The sequence below is a fragment of the Pleurodeles waltl genome, chromosome 8 (assembly GCF_031143425.1).
Source record: "Pleurodeles waltl isolate 20211129_DDA chromosome 8, aPleWal1.hap1.20221129, whole genome shotgun sequence".
Taxonomy (NCBI): domain Eukaryota; kingdom Metazoa; phylum Chordata; class Amphibia; order Caudata; family Salamandridae; genus Pleurodeles; species Pleurodeles waltl.
The window spans coordinates 1,192,874,963-1,192,887,244 of NC_090447.1; the positions used below are offsets into that span (position 1 = coordinate 1,192,874,963).

General features: G+C 45.6%; 1 protein-coding gene across 1 annotated transcript in view; it reads left to right on the plus strand.

Moving 5' to 3' along the window:
- VPS36 (vacuolar protein sorting 36 homolog) overlaps window positions 1–12,282 on the plus strand; it is a 141,859-nt gene that overhangs the window by 62,577 nt on the left and 67,000 nt on the right. Inside the window, exon 6 of the mRNA XM_069205463.1 lies at window positions 7,418–7,504. Coding sequence (XP_069061564.1) covers window positions 7,418–7,504 — 87 coding nt within the window. The remainder of the gene's footprint in view (window positions 1–7,417; window positions 7,505–12,282) is intronic.

Consider the following 12,282-nt stretch of genomic DNA (forward strand, 5'->3'; position numbering starts at 1 on the left):
TGTATTCAAACTTGCTATATTAAAGCAAAAAGAGATGTTCGATGGCATCTGTCGCTGTAGATACGCATGTTCTGCAATAGCTCGCCATCTGGTGTTGGGCCGGAGTGTTACAAGTTGTTTTTCTTCGAAGAAGTCTTTCGAGTCACGGGACCGAGTGACTCCTCCTTTTGTCTCCATTGCGCATGGGCGTCGACTCCATCTTCGATTGTTTTTTTTCCGCCATCGGGTTCGGACGTGTTCCTGTCGCTCCGAGTTTCGGAACGGAAAATTAGCTAATTTCGGAAGATTTTCGTCGGTATTGTTGCGTTCGGGATCGGCGTACTTACATTCAACACCGCATCGAAGATCGAAGAGCTCCGGTGCCCTTCGGGGTAGTTTTTCGATCCTCCGTCAGGGCCTGGTCGGCCCGACCGCGTGCTGAAGAACGCCGATGGAACGGACCCCGTTTCGTTTCTGCCCCAAATGCCACAATAAATACCCCTACACAGACCAACACTTGGTCTGCAACCTGTGCCTGTCACCTGAGCACAGCGAAGACACCTGCGAGGCCTGTCGTGCGTTCCGGTCCCGAAAAACACTCCGAGACCGTCGAGCCAGAAGACTTCAGATGGCGTCCGCACCGACAGCCCAACGGGAGTTCGAGGAACAGGAAGAGGAAGGTACCTTCTCGATCCAAGACTCAGACTCCGAAGGATTCGACGATACACAAACCGTGAGTAAGACGTCGAAAACCACACAGAGAAACATTTACAAGGCCCAGGGGACGCCACTGCCACCAGGCCATGGCTCGACCCATAAATTCGGTGACCGACCGTCGGCACCGAAAAAGGCCCAAACAGTGCCGAGATCGTCCGACTCCGGTCGAGACACCGGCACGCAGCCTTCTCGGGACCGAGAAAGTGCTGGAGACAAGCCTCGACACCGTGATGCCGGGGTGGACACGGCTCGACGCCGAGACAGCGGCACCGAAACAGATCGACGCCGAGAGGTTTCGGCCCCGAAAAGGAAAAAAGTCACCTCGGAGCCGAAAAAACACGCAGACAAAGTTTCGATGCCGAAACAAACTGCAAGCAACCCAGCTTCAGGCTCTTATACAGAAGAGCACTCGCTAACCTCCCAAATGCAGAAGCATAGATTTGAGGAAGAGCTACAAGCAACTGATGTGGACCATACGCAAAAGCGTATCTTCATTCAGCAGGGGACAGGAAAAATAAGCACCCTTCCCCCCATTAGGAGAAAGAGGAGGTTGGAGTTCCAGACGGATCAAACACCACAACCAAAAGTGGTGAAAAGAGTTACACCACCACCCTCTCCTCCGCCCGTGATTGACGTTTCACCAGCACAAACTCCATCACACTCCCCAGCTCACACCACCATGAGCCAGGGTGACCAAGATCAGGACGCATGGGACCTATACGACGCCCCAGTGTCAGATAACAGCCCGGAGGCATACCCTACAAAGCCATCTCCACCAGAAGACAGCACCGCGTACTCTCAGGTGGTGGCTAGAGCAGCACAATATCACAATGTAAGCCTCCACTCAGAACAGGTCGAGGATGATTTCTTGTTCAACACACTCTCCTCCACCCACAGCTCATACCAAAGCCTGCCTATGCTCCCTGGTATGCTCCGGCACGCAAACAACATATTTAAGGAGCCGGTCAAAAGTAGGGCAATCACACCAAGGGTGGAAAAAAAGTATAAGCCGCCTCCTACGGACCCGGTTTTCATCACTACACAGCTGCCACCAGACTGTTGTTGTAGGAGCAGCTAGGAAAAGGGCCAACTCCCACACATCTGGAGATGCACCACCCCCAAATAAAGAAAGCCGCAAGTTCGATGCAGCTGGTAAGAGAGTCGCAGCACAAGCTGCAAACCAGTGGCGCATCGCGAACTCCCAGGCACTACTTGCGCGCTATGACAGAGCCCACTGGGACGAGATGCAACATCTCATTGAACATCTGCCCAAGGACTTACAAAATAGGGCAAAGCAAGTGGTCGAGGAAGGACAGACCATTTCCAACAACCAGATCCGCTCCTCCATGGACGCTGCAGATACAGCTGCACGGACAATTAATACATCTGTAACTATCAGAAGGCATGCATGGCTCCGAACGTCTGGATTTAAACCAGAGATTCAACAAGCAGTTCTCAATATGCCTTTTAATGAAAAAGAACTGTTCGGTCCAGAAGTGGACACAGCGATTGAGAAACTCAAAAAAGATACGGACACTGCCAAAGCCATGGGCGCACTCTACTCCCCGCAGAGCAGAGGGAATTACAGCACATTCCGTAAAACGCCCTTTCGAGGGGGGTTTCGAGGTCAAAGCACACAAGCCAGCACCTCACAAGCCACACCGTCCAGTTACCAGGGACAGTATAGAGGAGGTTTTCGGGGACAATATAGAGGAGGGCAATTCCCTAGAAATAGAGGAAGATTTCAAAGCCCCAAAGCCCCTACTACTAAACAGTGACTCACAGGTCACTCACCCCCTCCACACAACACCAGTGGGGGGAAGAATAGGTCATTATTACAAAGCATGGGAGGAAATCACTACAGACACTTGGGTTCTAGCAATTATCCAACATGGTTATTGCATAGAATTTCTACAATTCCCTCCAAACATACCACCAAAAGCACAAAATTTAACAACACACCATTCCAATCTCCTGGAGATAGAAGTGCAGGCATTATTGCAAAAGAATGCAATCGAATTAGTGCCAAACACACAAATAAACACAGGAGTTTACTCACTGTACTTTCTGATACCAAAGAAGGACAAAACACTGAGACCAATCCTAGACCTCAGAGTAGTGAACACTTTCATCAAATCAGACCACTTCCACATGGTCACACTACAAGAAGTATTGCCATTGCTAAAGCTGCACGACTACATGGCAACTTTAGACCTCAAGGATGCTTATTTCCATATACCAATACACCCATCGCACAGGAAATACCTAAGGTTTGTATTCAAAGGAATACATTACCAATTCAAGGTACTGCCTTTCGGATTAACAACCGCACCAAGAGTCTTTACCAAATGTCTAGCGGTAGTCGCAGCACACATAAGAAGGCAGCAAATACATGTGTTCCCATATCTAGACGACTGGCTAATCAAGGCCCATTCGTTAATAGAGTGCTCAAATCACACAAATCATATCATACAAACCCTCTTCAAACTAGGGTTCACCGTCAATTTCACAAAATCCAAAATTCTGCCACGCAAGGTACAACAATACCTGGGAGCCATAATAGACACATCAAAAGGAGTAGCCACTCCAAGTCCACAAAGAATTCAAAATTTCAACACCATCATACAACGCATGTATCCAACACAAAACATACAAGCAAAGATGGTATTACAACTCCTAGGCATGATGTCATCATGCATAGCCATTGTCCCAAACGCAAGACTGCACATGAGGCCCTTACAACAATGCCTAGCATCACAGTGGTCTCAAGCACAGGGTCACCTTCTAGATCTGGTGTTAATAGACCGCCAAACTTACCTCTCGCTTCTGTGGTGGAACAACATAAATTTAAACAAGGGGCGGCCTTTCCAAGACCCAGTGCAACAATACGTAATAACAACAGATGCTTCCATGACAGGGTGGGGAGCACACCTCGATCAACACAGCATACAAGGACAATGGAACGTACATCAAACAAAACTGCATATCAATCACCTAGAACTTCTAGCAGTTTTTCAAGCACTAAAAGCTTTCCAACCAATAATAGTTCACAGATACATTCTCGTCAAAACAGACAACATGACAAAAATGTATTATCTAAACAAGCAGGGGGGGACGCACTCCACGCAGTTAAGCCTGCTAGCACAAAAAATTTGGCATTGGGCAATTCACAACCAAATTCGCCTAATTGCACAGTTTATACCAGGGATACAAAACCAACTCGCAGACAATCTCTCTCGAGATCACCAACAGGTCCACGAATGGGAAATTCACCCCCAAATTCTGAACACTTATTTCAAACTCTGGGGAACACCTCAGATAGACTTGTTTGCGACAAGGGAGAACGCAAAATGCCAAAACTTCGCATCCAGATACCCACACAAACAATCCCAAGGCAATGCCCTATGGATGAACTGGTCAGGGATATTTGCTTACGCTTTTCCTCCTCTCCCTCTCCTTCCTTACCTGGTAAACAAACTCAGTCAAAGCAAACTCAAACTCATATTGATAGCACCAACTTGGGCAAGGCAACCCTGGTACACAACGCTGCTAGACCTATCAGTGGTACCCTGCATCAAATTGCCCAACAGGCCAGATCTGTTGACACAGCACAACCAAAAGATCAGACACCCAGATCCAGCATCGCTGAATCTAGCAATCTGGCTCCTGAAATCCTAGAATTCGGGCACTTACAACTTACCCAAGAATGTATGGAAGTCATAAAACAAGCAAGAAGGCCATCCACCAGGCACTGCTATGCAAGTAAATGGAAGAGGTTTGTTTGCTACTGCCATATTAATCAAATACAACCATTACACACAACTCCAGAACAAGTAGTGGGTTACTTGCTTCACTTACAAAAATCTAACCTAGCTTTCTCTTCCATTAAGATTCACCTTGCAGCAATATCTGCATACCTGCAAACTACCTATTCAACTTCCCTATATAAAATACCAGTCATTAAAGCATTCATGGAGGGCCTTAGGAGAATTATACCACCAAGAACACTACCTGTTCCTTCATGGAACCTAAATGTTGTCCTAACTAGACTTATGGGTCCACCTTTTGAACCCATGCACTCCTGCGACATACAGTTCCTAACCTGGAAGGTGGCATTTCTCATCGCCATTACTTCCCTAAGAAGAGTAAGCGAGATTCAGGCGTTTACTATACAGGAACCTTTTATACAACTACACAAAAATAAAGTCGTCCTAAGGACCAATCCTAAATTTTTGCCAAAGGTTATTTCACCGTTCCATCTAAATCAAACAGTGGAACTTCCAGTGTTCTTTCCACAGCCAGATACCGTAGCTGAAAGGGCACTACATACATTAGATGTCAAAAGAGCATTAATGTATTACATTGACAGAACAAAAAACATCAGAAAGACTAAACAACTCTTTATTGCATTTCAAAAACCTCACGCAGGAAACCCAATTTCAAAACAAGGTATAGCCAGATGGATAGTTAAATGCATCCAAATCTGCTACCTTAAAGCTAAACGACAGCTGCCCATTACACCAAGGGCACACTCAACCAGAAAGAAAGGTGCTACCATGGCCTTTCTAGGAAACATCCCAATGCAAGAAATATGTAAGGCAGCCACATGGTCTACGCCTCACACATTCACCAAGCACTACTGTGTAGACGTGTTATCCGCACAACAAGCCACAGTAGGTCAAGCCGTATTAAGGACATTATTTCAGACTACTTCCACTCCTACAGGCTGATCCACCGCTTTGGGGAAATAACTGCTTACTAGTCTATGCAGAACATGCGTATCTACAGCGACAGATGCCATCGAACTGAAAATGTCACTTACCCAGTGTACATCTGTTCGTGGCATCAGTCGCAGTAGATTCGCATGTGCCCACCCGCCTCCCCGGGAGCCTGTAGCAGTTTGGAAGTTACCTTCAATTATTTATATATGTATCATCTCAACCTTAAATAGGTGCATACTTAGTCACTCCATTGCATGGGCACTATTACTACAATTCAACTCCTACCTCACCCTCTGCGGGGGAAAAACAATCGAAGATGGAGTCGACGCCCATGCGCAATGGAGACAAAAGGAGGAGTCACTCGGTCCCGTGACTCGAAAGACTTCTTCGAAGAAAAACAACTTGTAACACTCCGGCCCAACACCAGATGGCGAGCTATTGCAGAACATGCGAATCTACTGCGACTGATGCCACGAACAGATGTACACTGGGTAAGTGACATTTTCATTACCTATTACACCAAGAGCACATTCCACTAGGAAGAAAGGCGCCACAATGGCTTTTCTTGGGAATATACCTATGACAGAAATTTGTAAGGCAGCCACCTGGTCTACGCCTCATACATTCACTAAGCATTACTGTGTAGATGTGTTAGCAACACAACAAGCCACAGTAGGACAGGCTGTATTAAGAACATTATTTCAGACAACTTCAACTCCTACAGGCTAAACCACCGCTTTTTGGGGAGATTACTGCTTGTTAGTCTATGCACAGCATGTGTATCTGCAGCTGCACGTGCCACCGAACGGAAAATGTCACTTACCCAGTGTACATCTGTTTGTGGCATGAGTCGCTGCAGATTCACATGTGCCCTCCCACCTCCCCGGGAGCCTGTAGCCGTTATTAGTTGAATGAAAATTGTAAATTTGTAAATAAATATTCTTTTGATACACATTATATACATACATACCTACTCCATTGCATGGGCACATCTAGTATACTCACAACTCCTACCTCACCCTCTGCGGGGAAAACAATCTAAGATGGAGTCGACGCCCATTCGCAATGGAGCCGAAAGGGAGGAGTCCCTCGGTCTCGTGACTCGAAAAGACTTCTTCAAAGAAAAACAACTTGTAACACTCCGAGCCCAACACTAGATGGCAGGATAATGCACAGCATGTGAATCTGCAGCGTCTCATGCTACGAACAGATGTACACTGGGTAAGTGACATTTTCCATATATATATATATATATTTTTTTTTTTTTTTGGGCAAAATAAAAATTAAAGAAATGGCATGCTTGCCTAGCCAAAACATATTGATTTGACAATGCTTGCTTACTTTGCATGGCCTAAAGTAGATCAATGGCACATATGATTGTCTTGTATAGTGCAACTAGGCCATGATTCCAAACCTGATGCCAGGTCTCTTGGTATGCATTTATATGGGAAACAGATCGAAGGTAAAGTACATTGTAATTGTGAGCCTATGATAATAATATAGCAACTTTTGGAAGGTAACACAATTTATATAAATCAAAGAAAGGCGTGAGGGGTGCAAATTCTGACAGATGGTCTCTCTCTCTCTCTCTCTCTCTCTCTATCTTGCTCTCTCTCTTTCATCTTTCTTTTTTTCTTCTTCTCAGCCTCCAACTGTATATAATTATCCTGTGGAGAAGTACATCAAAGGTTTAAGTTCAGTGCATTCTTTACAGAAGAAATTTAATCACATATAACGCATTTAATAATGTTTTGGAACGTGACATAGTTCCTCTAGTTCAACCTTCATTGCAGTTCTATTTTTATCACATTCTTTTAAGTTCAATGCTCCCATGTGATTCTTACAGTCTATTTTTGAGCTTGATCTTATATATCTCCCAATATTTTTTTGATGGTATTTCTACTCTTGAAACACAAATACAGCATTCCACGTTTACATTTTCTTATTTAGTGGAGACGAATAAACTCTTGATATATTCTTTTGTTTGTATTTGTGAACAGTCAGGAAGAACAAGGGCTGTTGGAATAGTTGGCATTGAGAGAAAGCTCGAGGAAAAAAGAAAAGAGACCGACAAAAACATTTCAGAGGTAAATTATATACTTCTCCATACTCTAGGCCACTTACAGTATATATCACAGGTACAAATATGACTTCATCTGCGCAAACTCTAATATGGTGGTTATGGAGATTTATGATATGAGAAGTTCATTGCTGACATACTGGCTGACAAAAATGTTGTGTCCTAAATATTGTTTGCAAAAATATTGCCCCATAGGAGTTACAGTGGAACAATATTTTTTTAAACCAGGTTTATACCACAATACTTTGTCCAGACATTGTTTTTGTTAACAACATTCTGACGTACAACTGATGGAGATGGGTTATATGCAACTCGCTAATTTAAACAAATTACTCATTTGCATAAACAGATAGCTAGGGGCATACATTATTTGATAGGTAGCTCACTGTAAAGTAAAAACAAATCTATTGAAAGCTATTTTATCAGTTAAGTTATAGCTAGCTAGATGGAAAGGTGGTTTTGTTATTAGCCATCAGAGGTGGATAGATAACCAGATTCAAAGACAATATCAATATTGAGTGGTGAGTTGTAGATTACGTTAAAGGAGTATTGGAGAGACTATTCAAATAAGAATGCAGGAAGCCCAGGCAATGCAAGAATGCTACATATATGGTAACAGCCCACGAGGCCAACCCTTAATATGTAGAATTTCAAACCTTACAACAAAAAAAACTTAACTCCAAACTTAACTCCAGACCAATAGGATTTTATTTAGAAAAATATGTTTTGTTAATTTTTTTCTAGAACCACAAAATTCAGTTTGCAGGTAAATACTTAAAATGTAAGGTACTTTGCATAGAAATAATCAGGACTTTGAATGGAATCAACAATGTATACAGTTTTCTTTAAAATGGCAAAAAGCTATTTTAAAAGTGGACACTGCAATTTTTAACAGTTCCTGTGTGAGGAAAAGATAGTACAGTTTTACAGGTAAGTATTCAACATACAGTTCCTATCTCCAAGTTTTAGGTAGTCCGTCGTTGAGGGGGTCAAGTTAACCCCAAACACCCACCACCAGCAACACGGGGCCGGTCGGGTGCAGAGGTCAAAGAGGCACCAAATTAACGTGGGCTCCTATGGAGACGGGGGTTCTCGGAATCCAGTCAGCCAGCAGGTAAGTACGCGTGACTCAGAGGGCAGACCAGGGGGATTCAAGAGAGCACTGGAGGAGCCCCAAGTAAGCACCAAACATGCACCCTCAGCAGAACTAGGGTGGCCGGGGGGCAGGGTGCAAACAGGGCGCCGGGTTTCAAATGCAACTCCATCAGGGGACCCCAGGGTTACTCTGAGGCTGCAGACAAGGTCCAGGGGGGCTTCTCGGGCAAACCACCGGCTGGACAGGGAGGAGGGTAGTCTGCTGGTCAATGCTGCACTGGGGGTCAGTGTCTCCAAGGCCTCGGGGCTGCGGGTGCAGTGTGTCCTCTTTTTGTCAGATATCTTTGTCCAGAGCTCGCAGTCAGGGGAGTCCTCTGGATTCCCTCTGCAGGCGTCGTCGTGGAGGTTTGAAGGGGTCAACCCAGGGTGGGCTGTTGCTCCTGAGAGCCCAGGCACCCTTACTTGCTGGGTGGACCACCTGGGTGTCGGGTGCACAGGGGTCAGGACTCATGCATCCGGAGTGAGGTGGGAGTCCTTGGCTGTAGGTTTCTTTTAGACCGAGCACTATCCTCAGGAGTTCTTGGTCCTTTTGGGTGCAGGGCAGTCCTCTGGAGTTGGCAGAGGTTGCTGGGCCCGCTGGACCCGTTCCTGGTCTTTTTACAGGTTCTCTGAAGCAGGAGACAGGCCGGTAGGGCTGGAACCAAAGCAGTTGTTGTCTTCCTTCTTCTCTGCTGGGATTTTCAGCTTAGCATTCCTTCTTGTAGGTCGCTAGGAATCAGGTGAGCTGGATTTAGGGAGGGTCTTAAATCCTAGATTTAGGGGCATGTTGGGGGTCAGAGGGCAGTAGCCAATGGCTACTGTCTCTGAGGGTGTCTACATCTTCCTTGTGCCCACTCCCTTTGAGGAGGGGGGCACATTCCTATCCCTGTTGGACCTGTCCTCAAACCAAGATGGAGTATTCTGCAGGGTGGGGGTCTCTTCAGCTCTGGACACCTTAGGGGTGGTCCCGGCTGAAGTTGTTACTCCTCCTTGTTTTTCTTAAGTTTCCCGCCGAACTGGCTGCCCAAAGTGGGGGCTTGTCCGGGGGGCAGGCATCTCCATTAGCTGGAGTGCCCTGGGGCACTGTAACACGAGGCCTGAGCCTTTGAGGCTCACTGCCAGGTGTTACAGTTCCTGCAGGGTGAAGGTGTGAAACACCTCCACCCAGAGCAGGCTTTGTTTCTGGCCTCAGAGGGCACAAAGACCTTCACCGCATGAGGTCCGAAACTTGTTTGCTAGTGGCAGGCTGGTACAGACGAGTCAGTCCTACACTAGAGGATTGGGTAAAATACAGGGGTCATCTCTAAGATGCCCTCTGTGTGCATTTTTGAATAAATCCCACACTGGCATCAGTGGGGGTTTATTGTGCTAAGAAGATTGATACCAAACTTCCCAGTATCCAGTGTATTATGGAACTATGGAGTTCGTTTTGACAAACTCCCAGACCATATACCTAATATGGCCACACTGCACTTACAATGTATAAGAATGGACTTAGACACTGTATGGGGCATATTGCTCATGCAGCTATGCCCTCACCTGCGGTACAGTGCATCCTGCCTTAGGACTTACCTATGCCACAGGTAGAGTTTTGTGGGCATGCCCCCCTGAGGGGGATGCCATGTCGACTTTTCCTTTTTCTCCCCACCAACACACACAATCTGCACTGGCAGTGTGCATGTGTTATGTGAGGGGTCCCTTAAGGTGGCACAACACATGCTGCAGCCCTTAGAGACCCTCCCTGGTCACAGGGCCCTTGGTACCACTGGTACATTTTACAAGGGACTTATCTGTGTGCCAGAGGTGTGCCAATTGTGGAAACAGTGGTTCATTTTTAGGGAAAGAACACTGGTGCTGGGGCCTGGTTATCAGGATCCCAGCACACTCTTGGTCAAGTTAGCATCAATATCTGGCAAAACGTTTGGAGGGGGTGGTTGGGGGGGCGTGTGGTAAGTGCAACACGTGCCAGTTTCCTACATATAATATTGTGGCTGGGGACAGAATGACAGCGCATGTTATGTTTTGAGTTCACTTTGCATTTTGGCATACATTAGTTATTTTTCATAGTGTTATTATTGTAATTGATAGCAATTCAAAGCCAGTACCTTTGCGCTAATAATCATATTTCCCGCTATTGTGCATGAAAATTATAGAGGGTTTATACACATGCTCTGAGCACTCCGACCTACTGGGAAGCACCTGAACTGTTCTATTGAAATGATATGCTAGTTTATTTTTATTTTTTTATTTAACATTTTTATTGCAAGCATATGGCAGCCACGTTTATTTAGGCAGTAGCTTGTTTTGATTTTCCATTCTTCTTTTTATTTTTATAGCATATGTTTGCAAATGTTACCATCACAGCAGCTTACCGAGACGTATTTTCTTTGCTGATGCGTGTTTCAAATGTTTTCAAACTAACAACAATGCCTTTGCTATGCATGGTTTATCAGTCGCTTATTGGTGGTCAAATGGTCTAAACGTTCAGCTGAATTGTTGACAGCTCAGCCAAGCTGGTAATGATGTAACAAAATGCTTCTCTACTGAGACCTAGCCACAATAGAGAGTTTTTGCACTGTGGATCTCCAAGTAGCACAGCTCATTCATTGAATAATAAGCGTATTTGAAGTGTTTAGTCAACAGCCACATCTCATATCACAATTTGCCCCATCTCTCATGCTTGGTTCAAAACCAGTAGCAAGTGACCATTGAAACACAATTACATTTTTTTATAATGATTGTTAGACTACTACCTAGGGCAAAATGAAGAAAAACACGGCACATCTTGGGATCATAGTGCAAGCCATTTATTCCTTAGTGCTATATCAGGAAAGTTGCCTGCCTGCTGAGAATAGAGAAACCTTTGAGTAGGACAATAGTGCCTTGAAGAACTGAGGTCCGGTGGGTACCTTTGTTGAGTGGACACCTTAAGCAAAATTTGAGATTCACAGTCCTCTCAGAACCGCAGCACTAACCGGGTCGTCTGCCCTTCTGCTGGTCAGGTGGTCTGCAGCACTGATCAGGACATCAGCATGTGTGCCTCTCAAGTCGGTGAACCTGAGTGCCAGGTGAGGCCACTACAAAGGTTAAGGGCTGCCACATTCAAGCATCAATCTGAACGGTGAGGGCTGTTGCCCTGTGCAGTGCTGTGACCTGAGAGGGCCATCACTCTGTGCTAATATTCATGACCCCCTTATGCCAGGTGAGTGCTGAGATGAAGCTGACCCATTATTGTAGAAAAGATAAAGAACCAACACCGTTGTGCAGTCTGCGAAAGTGAAGTGTAGTGGGTTGTGATTTGTGTACCCAGAACATTTACTTTGCCTTCGGGGACAAGAAGCTGCCTGAGACATACAGCCAGGACAAGGAGGGCTTACTGCCCAACTGGAGAAGTACCTTGAGCATCCAGCCTCCTTCCCTGCAGCGATAATACTATTGCTCATCACCTAGCACCTGCTCAGATCGACTGCAAAACTCCAGGCCACTGAGGCACTCAAGGGCCTAGTGTATCACTGTACCAGGCTGAGGCAGTTTGACTTTGACAGCCATTTTGGAACTTCTAAGACTCATACTTAACTGGTGGGGCCTAGCCTTAATGTTTCCTAATGTGAATGGGGAATAACCAGTAAACCGGGGAGTGTGACTCGGGAT